The sequence below is a fragment of the Gopherus evgoodei genome, chromosome 7 (genome assembly GCF_007399415.2).
Source record: "Gopherus evgoodei ecotype Sinaloan lineage chromosome 7, rGopEvg1_v1.p, whole genome shotgun sequence".
In the NCBI taxonomy this organism is placed as follows: Eukaryota; Metazoa; Chordata; order Testudines; family Testudinidae; genus Gopherus; species Gopherus evgoodei.
The window spans coordinates 123,538,715-123,562,092 of NC_044328.1; the positions used below are offsets into that span (position 1 = coordinate 123,538,715).

The 23,378-nt window shown below is 43.6% G+C and overlaps 1 protein-coding gene across 2 annotated transcripts in view; it reads right to left on the reverse strand.

Annotated features, from left to right (window-relative positions):
* The window catches only part of LOC115655312 (monocarboxylate transporter 2-like), a 62,027-nt gene that overhangs the window by 12,616 nt on the left and 26,033 nt on the right, over positions 1 to 23,378 (reverse strand). For both annotated transcript variants that reach the window (XM_030570617.1, XM_030570616.1), the window contains exon 3: positions 4,290 to 4,433. In XM_030570617.1, coding sequence (XP_030426477.1) covers positions 4,290 to 4,433 — 144 coding nt within the window. The remainder of the gene's footprint in view (positions 1 to 4,289; positions 4,434 to 23,378) is intronic.

A 23,378-nucleotide genomic window follows, 5' to 3' on the forward strand; every position in this document is an offset into this window, starting at 1 on the left:
GTCTTTCCACTGATTTCCATGGGCTTTGAATCAGGCCCTTAGGCCAAAATCCTCAAATCCTCTTGTTGAAATCAATAGGAGTTAGGCACCTAAGTACCCCAGGCCCTTAGTCTTTACTCAAGCAAAACTCCCATTGAAGTCAACAAGAACAGGGGTCAGATCCTGAGAGGGGAAGAGCTCCCTCAGTGCCAGGAATAATAATAATTAATAAACCAGTATTTGCATTTCTATGGGGGTCTTGCCTCAGAGGATCTCAAAGTGCAGTGGAAATAAGGGTTGGCCACAGAATTTCCACAAAAACAATATTTTGACAAAAAACAGAAACAAACATTTTTGACAATGTTTGTGAATAGTTTCCATTTTCCTGCCAGCTTTCTCTGACAGCATTAACCAATGCTCAAAACCACCCCATGAGTTCAGTAGCAGAGATACTGGGATGACATCACACAACCTGAAAGGCTGCAGCCTCTGGGGTGGAACACAGCAGCACTGCAAAACTGTTTTGGAAAGGAAGTGAAGATTATAACCTTGCCCTACTGAAACTGCAAAGGCAGTTAGAGTTAGGCAGAAGGTATGTATCTGAATTGGCACTGGCCAGAAAAACAGGGCAGCTACCACTCATCTTATTATAAGTGCTAGGGAATATTTAATGACCACTAGTGGTCAGGTATTTGGTCTTATGTCTCATTCAAAAGATAAGGTGGCTGAGGTAATATGGTCTCTCTGATACCCTGGGACAGACACAGCTACAACACTGCATACATCATCCAAAAGATGGCAGCTCCCACAGTGCAGTGCTCCCTTGCAGCAGGCAGGACACTACTTCCCTGACTCAATGACTGTATGAATTTGCATCTGACCTACATATAAATGAGGGGTGGCCAAACTGTAGCTCATGAGCTGCATGTGGCTCTTTTACAGTTAAAACGTGGCTCTCGGAGCCCCCCACACTCCTCATTCTCTGCCTACCAGATTGTTTAGGGCAGTTCAGGGCTTTTGCCCTGTGAGGAGGTGGTGGGACTAGGAGCTTCTGCCCAGCAGGGAGGGGAGTCTCAGGGCTTCAGCCTGTGGGGCACCTTCCAGGGCTTGGGGCTTCAGCAGGAGCAGGGCTGAAGCCTCCAGACTCCCTGACCCTGCAGGGCAGAAGCCCCTAGCCCCATCACTTTGCTGCAGGGTGGAAGCCCCGAGCCCCGGCGGGTGCACTCCGTCTCTTGAACTTTTGAAGATTGTTGTATGCAGCTCGGAGGGTTACTAAGTTTGACCACCCCTGATCTGAACAGAAAAAAGACATACCTCAATTGAGACAGCCACTGAGAATGGTGTGTCTATCTAGACAGTGTGAACTGATACATTCATGTGTCTAACGTCTACCTCTGAAGAGATGTTATTAACATGCCAAAGGCAAGTGAGGCTAGCAGAGATCTCTTGCTGGGGGTTTCTCGTTTTAACTCTGTTCCTTGGAAGTACACGGGAATGCTCTTCCCAGTCAAAGTGTGTCTCCTTGTCAGACTGAGCAGGAGCCTTGTAGAAGTGTAGTTCATTGTAAATCGCTGTATATGTATCTCTCAGGTCGTTACTTTCCCACAGTCATGTGATCAGTAGGCTGGCTTTATAATTACCCTTAAATGCTCCCACATCAGATCTGACCAAACTAGGTAAAAAAACATTTCAAATATAACTAGGAGCATCAAGCTAATTAGGAGCATTGAAAGCATTTTCTTCAACCCTGAGAGGATTCTCATTCGCTTCTGGGCACAGTAGCAGCAGACCCAGGAAACTGTAGGTGTGTCTTAGGCCTTGTGCACTTGAGGGAGTTTTACCAGTTATACCAGCACAGTTATACAACAAATAAGTAGGCGTGGGGGTGAGTTCTGTGCTTGCACTATCAGATAACACCACTTCCTTATTTTCACTGGATGGATGGAGCTTGTGAGACAACCTGCAACTGTGTCGTTTTGCCTTACCAGTACAGTAATGTAAACCTCTTCCAAGAGACTCAATTCCTTTGCACACTAGTTACTTAGCAACATCTTTAGGTGCAAAAATCTGGACCTGCATCTTCTTGGGTGTTTGTACAGCACCTAGAACAACAGGGACATTACTCTGATTGGGGCCTTGGTGTGTCAGCCCAGTACAAATAATAAATAATTATAGTTTGAAGGAGACGCTTCCCCGAGGGGCAGCTTACTCCAAATTCTCCATTATGGGGAAGAGTCTAGTACCTTCCTGTGGTCTGATCCATTGTGGCAATTTACTGTAGCTCAGCATTTACTCCAAGGCATGCACTGTTCCATATTGGTGCACTTCATTCATTGATAGTGTGAAATGCTTATATAGTCTGTAACAAAGGATTTGTGTTTTACATTAGCTATTATGATGTCTTAGAGGACATTTGATTGTAAGGGAATGTTGCAATCAAGTGTTTGGCAATGGCATATAGCTGGATCCATTGCCCCTTTGACAAACACGAGGTTAAGAATTGCAGGTTATTTTTATATTTGGAATCTCCTTCCAAGAAGCTGTGTGAATTGTTGCTCAGTCCGTGAGAACAGGGTGTCACCTAAATGTGGTGGCACAATCAGAGCAGCGTTAAGAAATAAAAAAAAAAAACAAGCTACTTAGGGGCATGAAGTAACATTTCGCAATCAGATTTAATGAGATGGTCTGGGTGCAAGGGAACATGGTCACAAGTTTTCTGTCCCAATTAATGTTTTTCCCCTTGCCAGTAAACTGTGTTATTAATCTTACAAGTTTAGCCCCTGGAGTTCACTATCAGACGTCAGGGCTATCTGGTGCAGCCACAGTGACACGGAGTATATTAATTCCACATCTCAGATGCTGTAAAATCAGTATTTTAGCATAACGTGTAATGCTTTCAAACAGATGTCCTAGTTGCACTGGAGGCAGCATTATAAACATCTCTTCTAAAACGATTAAATGGATGCTGAAAATTAGGCACCTAGAGAAGTGGCCTGATTTTCAGAGCACCCACCCCTTGTGCCTAGTTATGAATTTCAGAGTCTAATTTTAGGCATTCAAGCTAGAAAATGCCATTGGCTCTAGTGCAGAGCCAGCCTTAACCTAACTATGAACTGCTGGGTTTGGCTCACTCTGAGGGTTTAACAGAAAGAAGCTGTGTAAACTGGAGAGGGAACAGATTTCACCAGCAATCGGTGGATCATTTTTGGTGAGGGGGGAGCAGGGAGGAAGCAGCCAAGTCCAGCTACAGGCATCCTCTGTGTTTTCTGAACCCTCCTCCTCTCATTCTCCCTGCCACACTTCCTTCTTCCCAGAGACAGTTGGAGAATTCAGGCAGGGCTGTTTCTCTGCAGCTCTTCCCAGAGGCTAAAGTGAAATGTAACAGGAACACAGAGGAAGCACTCACAGTACCGGGAATTGTAGGGAAGTAATTCATCTGAGCCAGGGAAATAAGGGGGAGTGCCTCTCGGCAAACCTTTCCTATAATCCTGGCCTCTTCCTGCCTTCCAGGATTCTTGCTCTAGCACGCACAACCTGACTTCTTTCTCCTGGTGAACTCTGCCCATGCGTGCTTCGAGCTGTGATGTACCAACCCAGTTATATGTGGATACTACTGTCCCCACACACAGATGGGCAGATGGAGGGCTGTACCCAACTCTCACTGAAGTCAACAGCAAAATCCCTGCTGACGTTAGCCATGCAGAACTGAGCCAGCCATTGAACTCCAGGAAAGGAAAACTTTTTGGCTTAAAGGGTTATTAGAATTCCAACTTTTCAATGAAAAAGGAGAAGTAAATTTTAGGAAATTTTTAAAGGAAAAATTTCTTGCTTTCCAATCAACTCTAGTTTTTATTATTTTTATCTAAAGAACCCCTCACCAAAATGAGTATCAACAAAACTTGAACTCTTGTAGCTCCGCTATTTTTGTGCTAATCGCCATCTTCAGAGAGAAATATTTTAATAGATAGGGCTATTTGATCATGCAAGGTGCCGCATGATCCACTGATTTAGCAGGAGTTGAGGGCACTAATAACCATCTCCATTATTGTCCTAGAGGAGAGCTCATCTGCAAAGAGCCTGCTGCACATTGATTCATACAAAGTAAGCTGAAAACACAGTTATGAAGAAGTGTAGGCCCATGCCATGCAAACATTTAAGCATGTGTAACTTTAGTTGGGTGAGTAGCCCTAGTTGTGAGACTACTCAGATGCGTAAAGTTATGCACATGCTTAAGTATCCACAGGAGGACAGGGGCTTGCCTTAGAAAAGAAATCTCAAAAGACAGTGCAGAAGGAAAGCTTGTTTGTTACCTGAAATGACTCCAACGCAGATGTAAAGCTGTAAAATGCTAGTGCAGAATGCCGCTGAAATCATCCCAATTCCACACAGCAGGCCTCCAAATATAACCACTGGTCGGCTGCCAAAACGATTCACTAAAATACTGCTGATAGGACCTGAACAAAACAGGCAGAAGAATCCCAGTGTTAGATAGCTTTCAAACACTCTGCCTTTTGAAAATAAGGTGGTTAAAGCTCTCTGTAGTTTCATTAATACTTAAGCTGTTGGTAACAGCTGCTTGAATTTCCTCATGCTAAGAGGTGAAGAATGCAAGATGATCTGTATTATGGTGGCATGTAGAGACCCCAACTGAGGCAGCGCAAGGCACTCTAGATACACATAAAATGTGCAGGGCTGGTACAGAGAGGACGGTAACCAATTGTTCTCCATAGCCACTGAAAGTAGGGCAAGAAGTAATGGGCTGAGTCTGCAGCATGGGAGATGTAGGTTAGATATTAGGGGAAAACTTTCTAACTATAATGTAGTGAAGCTCTGGAACAGGCTTCCAAGGATGTGTGTGTACTCCATCACTAGAGGTTTTTAAGAACAGGTTGGACAAACCCCCATCATGGACGGTCTAGGTTTACTTGGTCCTGCATCAGTGCAGTGGGCTGCATTTGATGACCTCTCGAAGTCCCTTCCAGCCTGATGTTTCTATGAGTCTATGATACTAACAGACAGTCCCTGAACCAAAGCGATGACAATAGAAACAAAGAGCAGGAGGGGAACCAGAGTCACAGATTGGTAGTCCAAGGTCAGACAGCAGGTCGGGAGCAGAGCTGGGAACAGAATCCAGGTTTCCTGGGTTCCCGATCAAGCATTGCACCACACTGCCTATCTAGCATTTAGGCTCCAGTGATCCCACCTGTCAGTGTGAACGGGATTAAGAAATAAAGATTATCAAGAACATTGGTCCATTTGGGCAAAGCAAGTCCGTCCCCCCACCCACCCCGCATAAGACCTTAATGTGTCTTTTACTCAGAGCCTGTCTAGACACAAAAGTGGTACTCTGTTAGTTAAACCGGTATAGTTAAAGTGATACAACTCCACTAGCGTGGATGCAGCTATCTATACTGGTATAAAATGCGTATGGCGGCATAGCTAGTCCCACAGAGGAGAGGGAATAAGCCAAAGTGACATGCTGGTATATTTACACCAGTATAACTGCATTCACACTAGGGGTTGTATAGGTATAACTATTTTGGTTACAAAAGAGCACAGACACGCACACAAATAAATATGAGAGACTGGTACAAAACCTGTATGTAGACCAGCCCCGCTGCTTGACACAATCTGCACTAATAACAGTTGTAAAAGCAGCAAATAGCTAGACGAAAGGTCTGTTTCTGTTTAACAAGGGAGCAATACTGTAGCACACATCTTGGTTTTGTAGCCCCCTCCATGCCCCTAGTCCTGTGACAAATCTGGCAGCCCTCACTGGCCTGCACATACAGGGCTGAGGCGATGATGTCAAGTTTTACACCAGACCCCCGGAGCAGGAGGGGAAACAGGCACAGAAAGGCTGTCCAAAGTCACACTCGGCTGTTTTCTCTACCTGCCCAGCACAGGAATCCCCAGAGGACTTGCCACAACCCCTCCCTTGTTTGACTGTCAGGTAGCTCCAACCACTTCAGGCAGATTATTTTGATATTTCTCCTCCGTCTTCTGCTTTGCGCATCCTCACTAAGAACCTCTAGGTACATCAAGTCCCCCTACATTCCCCAGCTTAAGAGCCTAAGCTCCAGTTCAAGTTGCAATGTCCAAGCACCATCTACACAGAATTCTTAGCATGCTAGTGAGAGTTCCGCTAGCACAAGCCAGTGGAATCAGTTGCTTGTTCCCAGATGTAGTGTAGACACCACTGCCGAGGCTGGCCTGTCCGGGACGCTGCCGGTGAGTGCTCTTGGCATGAGGTGATACTGAATTGGGCCCTCTGATTATAGCAGAGCCATCATACTCAATAACGCTACTGTCTGCCTAAAACGATGTACTTAGTTTGCAAGAACTGTCTGCAAAGAGGAGAATGAAAACACAACAAATAAAGACTAAGGGCCTTGATCCAATGCCCATTGAAGTCATTGGAAACACAGTCATTGACAAACAGGTTTGGATCAAGTCCTAGGTGGACAACGGGGCTTGGAGATCAGAGTTGAAGGCAGGGCTACAGTTATTCTTAACATAGATGCACACCTCATCTCTCCAAGCCAGGTCATCTGCAGCAGAAAGAAAGAAGAGATTCATTCTGCCCTTCATACTGGACCAAAATCTGCCCCCTCCCCCACACACAGCCCCATTTGCGTCAACGCTTTGCAGAGTCTTCACAGAAATGAATCCACTGTTTTTAGTGACTTCAAAGAGAGAGCGCTTGAAGTCTCAATATAAACTATCTTCATGGAAGGTCACATTAAGGGTTCCAGCAAAACATAATGAATCATGTTTCTGTTGTGCAAGCTGCCTTCACAATCTGAACGAAGATACGGTTAATAACTTTATAGTAAAATATGCTACGTGAGATTAGTAGGTACACATGAAAAAATATGTATCACATCCTTTCAAACAAAATATACAATGTTAAGAATTTCATTGTTAAGAGCTGCAAAGATAGGAGTCACACACTACTAACCATTGCTTCAAAACCTGAATGAAATCACAACTATAACAAAGATTAACCAAGTCTGGTTATAAGATGCAAACAGTGAAGGAGCCTATGGAATCCCTTTATACAGCCTTTAATCAGTTCCTAAATATTCCTACATTATTTCTTGCCAAAGCAGTTTTCATCCTTGTGGATAAAAGGGAAAAATAGCCTAATACATGACTGATTTCCACCCCAAACAATTCTCAGCACCTTTGTTAAATTCACACCATATAAAGTACCCCTCTACCTTATTTCTAGCTAGATGCATAAGTCTAAGATTTCCAAGGGGGCCTGCACCTCTATTTTAAAATGTTTAGGAGCTCCGCAAATGAAAAAAGGTTGAAAACCACAGTCTTAGATACAAGGAACCATTTCCAATGTGTTTCCAGTGTTTAGTGGATAAACACTGATTTCATATTTTTTTTGTAATGAGGGTATTTTATTCATGTTTACTGATTAAAAGCTAAAATCAGTACCCTGTATACATCATATAATTTTTCTTCTTCTTCTTTTTCCTTTATGCTGCTTTTCCTGGTGAGGATCACGGCGGCAGCATGGAGAGTAGGGAGGACCAGACCTTTTCCTCTACAACAGGTTCCAGAGCCTCCTGGGGGATTCCCCAGCGTTCCCAGGCCAGCCGGGAGATATAGCCCTCTATTATTATTAATCTCTACACATTGAATGATGTGTTATGTGGACTCCACTTCATGTATTATTCAGTTAAAGGAACCATGTGTAGCTAACTGAGGTTTCCAGTTTTATGCCCTAACCCTGCAATAGGATCCGTGTAAGCAGCCCGTTGTGCTCCACTGAAATTAATGAGTGGGCCTGGGGATGAGAGAGAGACACTGGAGCTAATTCAGCCCTGAGGTAAGCAGACACGACTCCTACTGCAGCGCCATTGACGAGGAGCTGTTTTGCTTAGATCAGTGTTGAATTTGTCCCAAAGTGTCGTGTGATTCAGTAGAGAGAGTGAGCTACGGTCAAAGATTCTGCGAAAGGCACCACGCCTTTGAAACTGGTCTGCAGCCACAGAGGACGTGCGCCTTACATTTTTCAATTTTACAAAATGTTCATGTCTCATCATGCAAACCTAATTATGCAACTGGGAAAAATGTGGCTCCAATTACATTCTCCCGCAAGCTTACATTAGGGCTTTGTAAAACAGTGGACTGTTCCAAAAAGTACTGGGGCTCATAAAGGCCTTTATGGCTTCTCCTATGCCTTATATTAATCTGTTAACTCTGTCTTCCGTTAGAATAATAATTGAAGTCCCGGGATGGGAAGACAGTATTATGTCATATGCAAGAATATCTTCCCACATTTTCTATTCTATTCTGGTTTCTGTCATCAGCAGTGGCGATCCCTCGAGGTCGAGGATGATTTTTCATAGGTTTTATTTTTAATGGGTCCTTTTTGTGACTGAGGAGTCTGATTCCTGAGCCACAGGCTCGATGGCAGACATTGTTGGAAGACAGGGTTGGGCTGCAACTGCTGCATGACAGTTGCCTTTCCGGTGTTTTTTTGCAATTTTTCTCAAAAGTGGACATTCCCTCTCTGATAAGCCTTCGCCAGTTACCCGTGTCCTAGGCTGCTGTCTCCCAGTGTGTGCTGTCGATGCCATATCTTGTGATGTTTACCTTAAAGATGTCTTTAAAGCATTTCTTTTGGCCTCCTCGTTTCCTTTCTCCTTTGGTCAGTTGGGTGTACAGCAGTTGTTTTGGGAAGCGTACATCAGGCATGTGCACACAGTGCTTGCCCCACCTTAGCTGGTGCTGGATAATCAGGGCCTCAACACTGAAGATGTTGGTCTCTGTGAAGCCACTGACATTGGTGCAACGATCCTCCCACTTTATGTTGAGGACCTTCCGAAGTGCTGGTGCTGGTGTTCCAGGTTTTTCAGGCGTTTTATATAGGTCACCCAAGTCTCACAGCCATAGAGGAGAGTTGGGATTAACACCGGTTGATAAACTAAACATCTAGTATGTGTTCTGATGTTGTGATTGTTGAACACCCGGTGAGAGAGTCTGACAAAGGCAAGGCTGACACAGCAAATTCTGTGCTGAATCTCAACGTCTATGTCTGCCCTCTGTGAGAGATGGCTGCCAAGATAGGCAAAGAATTCTAAATTTTCCAGTTCTTCTTTGTCAGTGTAGATCTTCCTTGCTGGGTCTGATGATTGACTGGGTGGAGAACTTTTGTTTTGACGATGTTCAGAGTTAGCCCTAGGCTTTTGTAAGCTTCAGAAAAGCAATTAAGGGCTGCTCGAAAATCCTCCTCTGAGCGTGCAACTACAGCACTGTCATCTGTGTACTGGAGTTTGGTTATTGTTGCCAATATTACTTTAGTTCTGGCACAGAGATGAGAAAGGTTGAACAGGTCGCCATTAGTCTGAAATTGGATGCCAATGCCCTGTGGTAGATGGCCTTGGGTTAGTGCTTTCATAGCTTCTAAGAAAATGGAGAAAAGAGTGGGTGCCAATACACAGCCTTGTTTAACACGTTTGGATGACAAAGGGCTCAGAGACAGAGTCACTGCACAGGATGGAGGCAGTCATCTGGTTATGAAGGAGTCTTACAATGGTGAGACACTTGCTTGGGCAGCCAAACTTTGACATGATTTTAAACAGAGCCTCGGGTTGACAGAGTTGAGGGCTTTGGTCAGATTGATAAAGGCCATATTCAGCTCCTGATGTCCTCACACCTCTGAGATCCGAAGATGGTACCCTTCCTAAAGATAACAAATCCATCAAAGAGTGCTGGAGGGAACGTGACCAAAAGCTTCTAAATTGAGAAACAACTGTGACTGACGACACCATCGACTCCATCCCTCAGCACCCAATCTGGGAAACTCTTGCTAACCCACCAACACCTTAAGAGGTCTGCAAAGCAAATAAACAAATGAAGAACAATAAAGAACCAGGTCCTGATGGCATACCAGCTGAGGTACTGAAAGTGGGGGGAGAAACACTGACTAACGAGCTTCACTTGCTGCTCCTCAAAATCTGGTGCACTGAAGAAATCCCTGCTGACTTACGTAATGCTGAGATCATCACCATTTTCAAAAAGGGAGACAGGCCAACTGTGGCAACTATGGAGGCATTGTCCTCCTCTCCATCGCTGGGAAGAGTCTTACTAGAATCTTACTGAATCGTCTGCTCCCTCTTGCAAAGGAAGTACTGCCAGAGTCCCAGTGTGGCTTCAGACCATCACGAGGCACCACCGACATGATTTTCACAGCCAGGCATATTTTGTCTGGTTTCTTTACTGTACCTATCAATGTACCTAAGTGCCTTCCAGTAGTGTTAAGTGACATGATTAGCATCTTTAATTCTGGTCTTTTCTTCTGTCTCTCTTCTTCTCCCCCAGGGGAAAATTGTGTGTAGATTTTTTGAAATTAGCAGATTTCTGTGTGCTGTGCTGTGAGTTTTTCTTAGGCCTTGTCTACACTTACCGGGTGTTTGACACACTGCAATTGATAAACCAGTGGTCATTTTAGTGGGTCTTCAACCACCGATTGCTCTTCTGTTTACGGGAGAGCATCTCCAGACAACATCACATAGTGTGGACTCTGTGGTAAGTAGATCTAAGTACATCAACTTCAGCTACATTCTTCACATAGCTGAAGTTGCGTAACTTAGATCGATCTCCCACCATCACCACCCCCTGCGGTGTAGACAAGGCCTGAGTGAAGGCAGGTCAAAGTGTACCTTCTACAGGAATACAAGGAGAGGGGTGTGTGGTGGTTCCATCCTTTGAGAGTTTGTTCCAGCCCCCAAGAAAGCTCTGTCTCTTGCCCAGCAAATACGAATTACTATCAAGAGCTTTGTTCTTAATCTTATTTGCATCTATTGATGCATGCCACAAGATTTCATCTTCAATCAATTTGCTTTATGGCAGGCTTATGTGACCTTCAACGATCTGGCTTTGTCTTTATGATCAGTGTTATCATAACCAGATTAATTTGTGTATTTGTACTGATATATAATCTCAGTGGTGAAGCAGGTCACGCAGATAACACCACTGAGATTCTGCCACATTAGCATTAATTACCATTTCTTTTTGTAGCAGCCATGGGTGGGATTTCCAAAGGCACCTAAGCAAGTTGAAAATCCCACACAAATTATTTCTGCTTGAATAGTTAGGGCCTTGTCCCGCACTCACTGAAGCCAGTCAGAGATCTGCCATCGATTTGAATGGAGCAGGCTTAAGAAAGCGGTGAGGGAAAATGGTATTTCATACATTATCATTACTCTCCAGACACACCCATGCTCCATGGCTAGCACATCTCTGTCGCGTGCAGCGTATTACATGTCTGTGCTCAGCATAGCACACAAACCCAGCTGATTTTTGCAACTATGAAAAGCACAGACAAATACACCCCCCACCCATTCCAATGTCTTTTCATGAGTAATGTTGCACCCACAAGCCCAAATGCACCTCACTAGTTCCAATATACCTACATTTCCCCCACACACACCTCCCAGAAGGAGTCCCTTACATGCTGGCAATCCAAAAAATGTTACATACATAAATCTTCCCCTGAAATATTCTGGGGAGCTTCAGAAAACATCAAACAGCTCAATACAGTGGAATGGAATTAGGAGTAGCGAGCAAAGGAGCCGGTACCCTAGCTACAGAAAAAGGCAACATGATTATTGCTTTGCTTGAGGCTACAGCAAAAATTAAACCTGTGACAACATCTCTGGGCACTGCCGGAGTTGAAAGGTAGGACCTGTCATTTACAAGCTATTTAGAGTGCATGGATGGAATAAAGATACTGAATATTACCACGCAGAAACTAATTACAACAGTAGTGTGCATAGTTCAGATCCCAAGCCCATATTTCTTGTGTATACCTGTGTGGCCAAATGTGCAGGAGCTGTAGGCTTCCTGTCCTGCAGTCTGTACTAAATCATCCCAATTTCTTGCAAGTAGGAAAGAATGTGGGGCTTAAATGAGCCTCTGCGATTTTTGCCTCTTAATTAATAGAACTAGGGGAGACTAAGGGATGAGAAACATCTGGCATATCTCTACAATACACTCATAAAGCTGCCACTTACTTGCCTTGATCTTGCAGAAGAAACAATGCAAGCACTGACAGATCCTCTGAAAAGTCTCAGAAATGAGGAAAAAGCCTTTGCGGTCTATTCAGCAGCTGTTGAGTGTGTCACCAATAAAGTGCATAGCTTTCAAAACCAAAAACACCTGAGATCCATCATTTTTAGTTCAGTGCCTCACAAAGAAAGGGTGATCACCTGCTATCTTCTAATGACGAAATAGGAGATAAAGCTGAATACTGAAGCCTCTTATTAGACCAAAATATATTACGTGCAGTAAATTGCCTGACATGCGGAATAGACATCAAGATTTTTGCAATGGATATTTTACTGATAAAAATGAATGAACATTTCTCCCCCACCCCTAGCTTGGTGAGCGAGGCAGCCAATGACATGACCCAGGAAAGAGCTTCCTTCTCGATGAACTTTCAGTCTCTGTGAATTTCATTAATCATCTGTCACCTGGGAAAAGAAGTGAGCCAGTAGAGGACATTCAGAGATGGATCTGCTTCCCCTCTCTCTTCTGTTGGAATTACCCACAGTATTACTCCATTATATTCAGCGGGGCTTCTCCTGATTTGTCCCCATGTAACTGAGAGGGGGATTGGATCTGGACACTGCACAGTATTCCCTATGTTAAACGATTCAGAGCATTCATTATTGTAGCTCCAACATGTAGTGGTCAGAGCATGTAGTGCTGCTGGAAGATACTGGAAAGCTATCCAAGTACTACTACTTGTGTCTGTTCTTTGCTGGTTCCTTCCTGTGAAACAGTGGAGAAAAGGATCCAGCAAAGGTAGATTGAGATTTGCAAGATTTACAGTAAAAACCAATGTGAAGGCTCGGAAACGGAGATATGCATTAACTGTTTTCCATTCCAGAGTCCTTATGCCATGAGGGGGAGGGGCGTGCACTAGCAAGATGTCCTGTCCTCCAGAAAACCTTATGGACTGGAGAACAGTGGTCTATACTAAGCATCCCCTAAAGTACTATGGGAATAATGTCCACCCACCACTCCTGGAAGACCGATAGAAAGTAAAGCACTATACTCAGCCCATATAAATCACACCAGTTTAATGCCTGGCCTGCTCAAAAGATCTATTTTCTCATACCTGTGTCAGGTTTCCATTCATCGCTTGCTTGTACATAAAAGGTCATGTCAAAGAATCAGATTTTAGTGGCAGCAAAATACAGTAACTTGCCTACGGGAAATAAACGCAGGCACAGTCTCATTTGTTATATTGTCCAATTACTTTTCACCTTGAGCTTTGAGTTTTCAGAAATGAAAGTGACTCTTTAAAAGGAGTCTGTAAAAATCCACATAAAAGAACTAAATGACCTGGAAGCCCAAAATCCAGGCTACTCCTGAGAAGGAAGAAGACCCAAATTATAGTTGCACTAACAAATACTTCTTTGGTGTTATCCACCACTGTGCAAAGGGCTTACTAAAATCTGTCCCTTGTCAACACTGGATTAATTAGCATGTATGAATATTTATTGTTAAATAAATGAGCAGAAGAGTGACACAAGTGGTGGCAGCTCTGACAATTAATAAGACATTGGTGTCAACCACCATTCACTCTGGGTGACAAAGGTGTTTGTGTGATAAACCTGGAGTGAGACAATAAAATCATCTCTTTTAAAAGCTGAAGCAAACGTTATGGAGCTGGTAAATTTTAATTACATTAACATTATCCAGCGTTGTGATGCTAATTTGTGTGCCATACTTCTGAGATACAGAAGGGTGGATTCTCTCACCTCTTATCAGTCTGCCACTCAGTGTAAAAAAGAGGAACCAGCTTTGAAGCAACAAAGGATCCTAGCTCTGATCTACTGGATTTATGGTTTTACATTTTAATTTCCAGGATACATGTCCTACATGCATAGGTTCAGAATTTAAGATGGCATGTTGAAAAGCTTTGGGCCCAGATTTTTTTCAAAAAATGCCTAAAGTTAGGTTCCTAAACTCATGTTTAGGCACCCAATAGTGCACCTCAGTACTTGCAGGAACACCGAACATGCTGCAGTTTGAATTGACTTCAGTGGGTGCTGCTTAGCAATTCTGAAAAATGTGGATGTATTGCTCATTAGGACACTCACATATTGACATGATAGCCTAATTTAGGACTCCTAGTTTTAGAAAATCTTGGCCTGGCTTTTTTGTGAATTCCCCCCTGCCCCTCAATCTTGGCTGAAATTTTGATGGAAATATATCCCTCTCATAATCTATCTCCATCCAATGTCTAAATGCAGAAAGCTAGACCACTGTGACACCCATTTCCTCACCTCAGAAGGCTTTGGTTTACATCTTCCTTGAGTCTACAAGGAAGCTAGTTTTCTTCATGCATGTTTATAAGGGTTCTTTGTCTACAGCCACAGTACTATATAATATGGCCTGAATAAGCAGCGGTTGGTAGCTCCTGTTCTAGGGCTAGAATAGTTGTAATATGGCTAGTCACCATGAATTGGGGATGGGGGGCATGGATCGGCATTCACATCACACTCCCCATCAATACCTGGTCCAAGCCAGGAAAGCTAATGATCCAACCAGAGGACCAAATCTGGTGATGAATCCTGGTCACATGCCACCTGAGGCATGTTGTGCATACGCTAAGACCACTAACTGTGTTAGTAAAGCTTTGGGAAAGCCCTAGCAGATCTTTCTTGTCCACATTTGGCACCATCTGTCTAATGGCAACCCATGTGGCTGCAATTGCATCACCAGGATGAAATTCATACTGTACAGATTTAATACACTGGCTTTAAAATATACGTTTTTGAACAGATTGTAATTTACCACAATACCTAGTCCATCACTCCAAAGGGTTAACAAAAAACACCTTTGATTTTTTTTCTTACTAGCACATAGTATTCTCCTTTTTTGTTAAGTCTGTCACAACTCTGTTCCTCCGGTCTGGTAACCTTGCTAGCTGCACCGAAGGACAAAATGATAAAGCTTTGTGACGACAGAAGACCAAAAACACCAAAATATTTCATCTGAATTCATGGTGCTACTATTTGCTGTTAACTAGAATGGGGCTATTTAAAACAAACAAAAAAAAATGAAGTACAATATAAATCAGCATTATAATGAAAATCCTTTCCTGGATCCTTTCCCACCTTGGCTTGGTGGGAAGGCTTATGTACCCCCAACAATCCAGAGAGCTATGCTGGTGGGAGTTTTAGTTCCTGGTAGGCCATCCATGCCGGACTGGGTAAAAGGCAAGACCAAAGGAAAAGCAGCCGACTGGTCCCTCCACACTTCCCACGACCTACACTTGTCACAGCACCACAAGGTACGTCTACACAGCACAGTGAGTTTTAGAGCCCGAGCGCCAGCCTGAGCCTGAACGTTTACATGGCTATTTTTCACCCTGCAGCACCAGCCCGTGAGCCCAAGTCAGTTGAGCCAGGCACTGAGACTTGCTGCCGCTGGTGGTTTTTTGCTGTGTAGACGTACCCATTGAGTTTAAGGCCAGGAGAGATACCACATCATCTAGTCTGACCTCTTGCCTATCACAGGCTGCTAAACGCCACCCAGTCATCCCCATCCCAGGCTCACCACCCAGATTTAGACCAAAGTATTACAGCTCTCAGGGGACTAAACTATTGTCTGCTACAGGCAGAGAAAACAGTGAACACAACAAGGGAGCCTTTCCAGCCCACAGCACAATAGACAGGGATGACGAAGCCTTGTTCATTCCCTACAGGCCATCTGATGCCACAGGAAGGATTCAGATTATAATGAAGCTATATATTTAACAGTCAGGGTTCTTGTTCTTACAGCAAGTTAAGGACTTAGTGGTAGATTTTTAAAGTATCTAGGTGTCTAATTCCCAATGAAATCAATGGGAGTGAAGTGTCTCCTTTAATGCCTTTAAAATCTGTCCCCTAGTGCCTCATCCATACACTTACACACAGGCTTCTCTTTATTTATGGGAGTACAGCCACTGAACTCAATGGGTGTAAAGTGAAGTACGTGTTTAAGTGCTGGCAGGATTGGGACCTTAGATCCTGTAAGTAAAACATGACCTATAAATGCTAAATGGAATCAAGGTCCAGGAAAAAACTACTCGGTACGGAAAGGCAACAGAATGAGAAGTCATGGGAACAATACTGAATAATGATTATTTATAATTATTTCTACTGCTGTGGGACTTAGGAGCCCCAGTCACGGATCAGGGCCCCGTTGTGATAGGTGTTGTACAAACATTGAACAAAAAGATCATCCCTAATCTGGCCAGTTTATGTCTAAGTAGAATAACATGGTTTTTTTTTCCAGCAACTGGGAGGCTGGCCTGCAGCTAACGTCTCATCATTCCAGTCCCTTCCTAGACGTTGCATCTTCAGAGATGGCCACAAGACACGAGGCGATAATCACAGTTATTTTTACATATACGATACAAAAAAATCTTTGTCATTGAACCAGCACTATGTAATTGAACACGTCTCTATAGTGAGTCACCAGGTGATGATATTCCTGTAAATACTGACCTTCCTTCTCTCATCCACTCCCCACTCCGCTCCGCTCTTACCCTCAACTTCATACTAAATGTCTAAACCTACTGCTTGATTCTCCATCACGTCCCTTTTGCCAGAATTTACAACTGCCCGAAGTGAGTGCAAATTATTAGTAGTATTACGGTGGCGCCAAGAGACTCCTTAACTCACTGTGCTAAACCTGTCCCTGCAAACACACAGACATGGCAGATAGAGGGCACAAGGGGAAATAGAGGCACAAAGTGGCACTGCAGATCAGTGGCAGGGCCAGGAACAGAAGCCAGGTGCAGGACCGTGGAGAATCAATCCCATTGATTATTAACTGCTCAGCGCAGGGGTCATGCATTTCTTTTTGCTGATGTAAAGTACCAGGCTTGGCTTAATCATAATTAGACTTGGCAGAATTTGATTTTTATTTATTTATAACAGAGAATATCAATGTTTACTGTTAAGCATTTTTTCCTATTTTTATCGATTTCAAGTTTCATGGCTGCACAAACTTGTGGATTTTAAGCATTTTTTTAAATTGTTATCAATTTAAATTTTCACACTTTTAGGAAATTATGGGCAGGGTGAAACAGTAACTATTTAATGACAGTAGACATTCAATTTCAAAAAGTTTTAGCCTTATAATCATTCAAACACAGATTGTCAACTTCCCATGTCAAAATATATAGTAAATATTCTTAAATCAACCTCTAACAAATTCTGAAATAGCATTTTTCTTATTTTGCCTGTCTGTAAATTTGTATCATCATGGATGGAAATATTTTTTCCCATCAATTTGTATGTGTTCGGTGAAATTGACGTTTTCCAACATTTCCTGATTCCACAAACAACTCTAATTCACATCTATCAGTGACAGTATTATGGGAAAGATTGGAGATAGGCCAGAAATAGGCATTACAAGCATGTAACAGTGAGCACCAAACAGCTGAGTGCTAATGCTGCCCATGGCTTAGAGTCATTGATATCCCCTGAAGTGGTGGTTTTGGCCAAGATCCTCAAAGGTATTAACTGCCTAATTCATAGAAACTTTGTCTCTATTTAGACTAAGTTATACAGAACCCTGGGCCCCAATCCTGAACCCACTAGTATCTTTACTAACATGAGTGGTCTCATTGGTTTCCCATGAGTAGAATTACATGCATAAGCGTTTGCAGAATCAGCACAGTGAACTGTTTCTGGGGAAGGCAATGCAAGAGTTGCAGCACTTACTGTCAACATGCTGGTAACAGACCCCCACCTGAGCAGAATGCCTGCTAAAATAATTGCAGTTTGAAGGAAAAATTTTCTTGAACTGGACCACGTACCATGTGTTTCTCCTTTTGAACAGATCTGCATTGAAGTCGGAAGTTGAAAAGAGAGATGAAAATATCCATATGCAGTAGGGTCATTGTAAAATGTTAACAAGCAGTGTGATCTAATGGATAAAGCTTGGGACCTCAGAGTAGTAACCTGATGTGCTGAGTGTCCCTGAGCAAGTAACTACCCTTTCTGGTTTTCCTGAGGGTGTCCTGAGGATTGATATTTGTACAGTGATTTGAAAGGTCTGCAGCCCATTGAAGCTGATGGAATGATTTCAATGACTCTTGAATCAGGCCTAAAGTTACCTTTGCGTGTGATCCCACAGCCCTCATTTCACTGGGAGTTTCGTCTGAGTTTGCAGAATAAGGCCCATTATCCATAATGCCTTATGTACTTGCATATCCTTTCTATACCCAGCATTGTAATGTATAGTCTTAGCAGCATAATGCAATGGAACTATACAATTCTGGATTAAAATGTGCAAGGTCAATTGTTGACTTTCACCTTCCCAAGTCCAATACAAGCCCAGCCTTGCTGTTGGTAGCAGATGCTGCATTAAGCGTTTACAAGCTTTGTGAGAGAAAAAAAAATTCAATAGAGGGGATCTCCAGAATTAGATCCTCTGGCTTTTTCATCCAAATTCAAATTGATAAATAATAAATAATGACAAACACTGACTGGCTCACGGATCACAGTTGTATTCAAAAACAAATCACAATTTCTTTGGAGTTTTCAGATGCTGCCTTGTATGTTCCTGTACATCAAAACATTCAGACAGTGATTCTCAAAACAGTAGCGTAAATATTAGTATGTGGATATTGCCTTGATTGTCCTTCAGTTTATTTATTAATTGTAGTACAGTAGCAGCAAAAGGCTCTTACAGAGACCAAGATCTCATTGTGCCAGGTGCTGTGCAAACACACAGTAAAGCGCTCTTGTGGTTTTGCTCTCTACTCACCATTAAGAGTCTGAGGAAACCACACGGACACAGCTAGGGTCCAAATAATTGTAATTACAAACATACGTGGCCTACCTATGTATACACCCGGCTGCTCTCTTAGGTTCTGGTGGCTTCTGCAATAGAAGACAGAGAGGAATCCCTAACTATTTAAAGGGATACTACCCAATTCCTATAAACTACAGACACACATAGTGTACAATCCAAACAAACAAAGGAATGAGTAGCATTCCCCTTTTACAGATGGGGAGACTAAGGCACACAGAGATTAAATAGCCTCCCAAGGATTTTGCAACAGAGCTAGGAACCAAATCCAAGTCTCTTAAGTGGCTCCTCTGTGTCTTAACCCCACAACCAACCTCCCTGTTACGGCATCAACGAAGACACTGGTTCCATTAAGAGCCATATCCTATCACTTTGCTCATATGTTTCACAGGGGGTCTCGAGGCACCAGCATGCCAAGCGTGTGCCTGGGGCGGCAAGCCAAGGGGGGGGCACTCTGCCGGTCGCTGCGAGGGCGGCAGGCAGGTTGCTTTCGGCAGCATGCCTGCGGAGGGTTTGCTGGTCCCGCAGCTTCAGCGGAGCTCCCGCAGGCGTACCACTGAATCCGCGGAACCGTGGACCTCCCGCTGTGCTTGGAGTGGCAAAATACCTAGAGCAGCCCCTGATGTTTCATCAAATTTGTGTCTGTGCTTCGCAGGTGCAAACACCTGCACAAATTCTAAAGCATTCTAACAGTGAGCCCCAGCAGGTGTGGTAGATGCAAATAGTAATACTTTGCATACATATATTACCTAGCTGTTATATATTGCTTTTCATCTACAGATCTCATAGTGACACTGACCTACCTTGTGACGTGCTTGCTCCATTTCGAAGATGAGGAAATTGAAGCACAGCGAGGGGAAGTGACTTGTCCAAGATCACTCAGCAGCCTGGGACAGAGCCAGGAATTGAACCCAGGTCTATTGAATCCCAATCCAGTGTTCTCAATTGAACTATTTAAAAGACAAGTGGAAGTGCTAATGGGCATGCCGTACAAGCCTTCAAGTTTCAGCGGAGAGCACATTTTGCCCCTTCTGCACGCTTTGCCTATGGGCATGATGAACATATTTAGTGAGAAATTGCACCAACTGCCTCAACAGATATTTTAACAGACTGTTTGGCCAGTGGGACCCAGACCCCTCATGTGATTTTGGCTGAGAATGGCTACTCTGATAGACCCCCGCGTTGCAGAGCAATGGCCTCTCTCAAATGTAACAGTGAAAGGATGGAGCACCATTCCAGCGAGGATCATCAGGTTTGTTAGAAACCACATTGCTTGACATTAGGCTTCCAAAACAGCTTTAATCCTCCAGAGGGAGGATGATCCAGTGATACACAAGCCGGACAGTCCCGTTTTGGAGTGGTTTGTTCCTTGTCTGGCACCAGTATTCTGCATAGAGGACACACTGTATCAGGCAAAGAGGTCACGCAGACAGGGACAGTGCAGCAAACTCTTCAAAATGGCATCCTCCATGTGGCTTGACCTTGCACCTTCCCACATGGACCAGAATGCCCAGTATTCTGGGGATGCGTCAGTGGCCACCCTATCCAGTGGTTAGGCTGCTAGCCTGTGACTCTGGAGAGCCCCATTCAGTTCCTTCTTCTTCTGCAGACCTCCTGTGTGACTTTGGACAAGTAACGAGGCCCGGATCCTCAAAGGCATTTAGGCACCTCAGTTTCCCATCTGCAAAACAGGGATAAAACTTGACCTGTGCTATGCAGGAGGCCAGATTAGATGTTCATAATGGTCTCTTCTGGCCTTAAAAATCTATGAAAAAATACCAGCAGTTGGTTAACTAGTAGTGTTAGAGAGATGCCATGGGAGGAACAAGTTTGGAGACTGAACTACCCACTCTCTGGATCACGCCAGTGGAGGGACAACTGTCTCTTTGATGCCTGTTCTGTGGCTAGAAAAGAGGTCTGCAAAGGACAGACCGAATTCTACACTCTCTAGGCCTGTCAATCCAGACCCAAAAGTACAATGGGCATAATAATGCAGGATATTGAGTGCCCTCAACTCCCACTGGCTGCAGGGTGTTCAGAATCTGCTCAGCATTTTGCAGCCTTCACCCCTGGATTCAGGACTAAAAGGCCCCTCCTAGTCTTTGAGTCCAGGCCATGCTATCGCAGGCAATCCCTTCACAGAATCCCATTCACAAACGTATCGAGTTCCATCTTAAAATAAGGTAGGTTGTTTGCCTCCCTGAATACACGTTAAGGAAAATGTAAATTGTTTACAGTGATTAAACACAAGTATTCCATTTCTTCAATTTTATTTCCCAAAAGCAGAGTAGCTTTGATATTATGGGCCAGCCCCTCAGCTGCTATAAATCAGCAGTGCTCCACCGAAGTCAACAGATCTACACCGATATCCGTCAGCTGCAGGTCTGGCTTGGTGTATGAAAGAAGTAACAGAAAACAAGCTCTTTCAGACTCATTTGTGAAATGCAGACAGAGAGCATGGCATAATGAAAGAACATCCTTATAAGGAGGATCATGTCAAGACAATGAGGGACAGCAGGCAGAGGAAGTCTGAAAATAAAGGCTATTATTAATCAGAACATCAAGAGTCTCCATATTTTGTTGAAACATACAGGTTTAGTCCCTCAACTGGTGGAGAACTGACTTCAGTGGAGCTATGCTGGTTTCCAGCATCCCACCCCAATGCCTTTCAATCTGCTGTACAGTTATTTAGCTCTCACAGACTTCGAAACCCACTTAAAGAAGTCTTTCTCAAGCAGTGCTACCACTTCTTTCTTCATCAGCACACAAGCAGGCACATAGCCAAGCCGGTAATCAAGGATATTCTTCTGTTATCAGCCCTGCAGGATTAAGAGTAATCCCGTAAAGGAAAGTTGCCCAGAAAAGGTGCCAGAGGAGGACACTGACCCATCAATGAACTGAGATGAACAAACAGCACTGACTGTTGACTTTGAACAAGGCTTTTGATCTACATGGCTAGATCCCAAATAACTGCATTTGGCCCTTTTGCTACTGTACAAGAGAGACAACTTTGGGTTATCATACATACTGGGCTTCACTGGCACGGGGGTTGGAATAGAGCCCTACAGCTCCAAGTGAGGTTGGGTAAGTCTTGTGCCTTGATTTCATTGCTAAATGGCTGATTGCTGAGGTGTGAAACCAGTCACTTGTCTCACTTCCCTCAAGGCACAGTATGGACATACACTCTTTTTCATGCTAACACCAGCTGGATAAGCTAGTTGAATTCCATTTCACAGTAGTCAGTTACAACATATTTACCCTGGCATCCAGGCAAGGTTACTCCCTATCTATTTTAGACTGTTTTGTTTTATAATACCACATTCAGACACTCCACGTTCTCCCCATGTTTCAAGCAGGATGAATATATGACCAAGGCTTGCAAAAGGGACCAATGATTTTGGGGTCCCAACTTGAGACACTGTGAAGGGGCCTGATTTTCAGAAAGTGCTAAGCACCCACCCTCTGAAAACCAAGCCTCTTTAAAAGGGTCTCAAATTGGGTGCCCAAATATACAGGTTTGGTTTTGTTGTTGGTGGGGTTTTTTGGGGGGGAGGAGGTCTTCTTTCAGCATATTGAAGATATAAGAGGGGGCAAATGAAGATCAGATGTTGGACCATCAGCCAGCTGAGCAATCCCTGTCAGGAGGTTGACGCCATTGGTAGATCTTTGGGTCACATGGGCCAGGGCCAGGGCCACCGTGCTGGAAAGGCCGTGGCAAGGAATGCCCTTGAACCTTGGCATTCTGTCAAAGGAGCGTTATTGCCTTTCATTTCTAGAAATTTCTAGGCTCATTTATAGAAATTACAGCAAGATAGATTTGATTATATATAGTATAATGTGACCCAATGGCTGGAAGCTAAAAATAGAGAAATTCAGACTGGAAATAAGGCATAAATTTTTAATACAAAAGTAATTAAACAACTGAACGACTAAGGATCGTGGTGGATTCTCCATCATTGATAAGTTTTAAATCGAGATTGACTATTTTTCTAAAAAAATCAGCTCTAGGAATTATTTCTGGGAAGTTCTCTGGCCTGGTTATACAGGGGTCAGACTAGGTGATCACAATGGTCCCTTCTGGGCTTGGGATCTATGAATTTATTATTCCACTCGAGTTCATATTTCATGCCCACCAGTGCAATGTCTAGTCACCTGTGATGTCTTGGTTTTCTCCTGGTTTGGAAATTGAATTACTTAAAGTTCTCCAGTGAGGACAGGATACCGTTATTGGTCAGAAAAATAATGTGCATTGATGCCATCATTTGGTATTATTTAGAGAAGACCCTGAACCACAGAGCACACATCGAAATCTAGACAAACTTCCCCAAAGCTCAGGGCAGTTGCAGTCTGGAGCTCTGCTTTTTGAGGCATTGCTAGCCACGCCAGCTTGAGAATCTAGCTCTGGGTTCCATCTCTTGCATCGGTAACTACAGCACATGTTACAAGGTTTTTGTTCTGTTTGCTGGTTGAAACATATTTAAATTAGAAAGTCTGATGACATTCTCATCAAAATTTTAACAAGACCAAAAAACAACAGGTTTCATTTTTGTGAA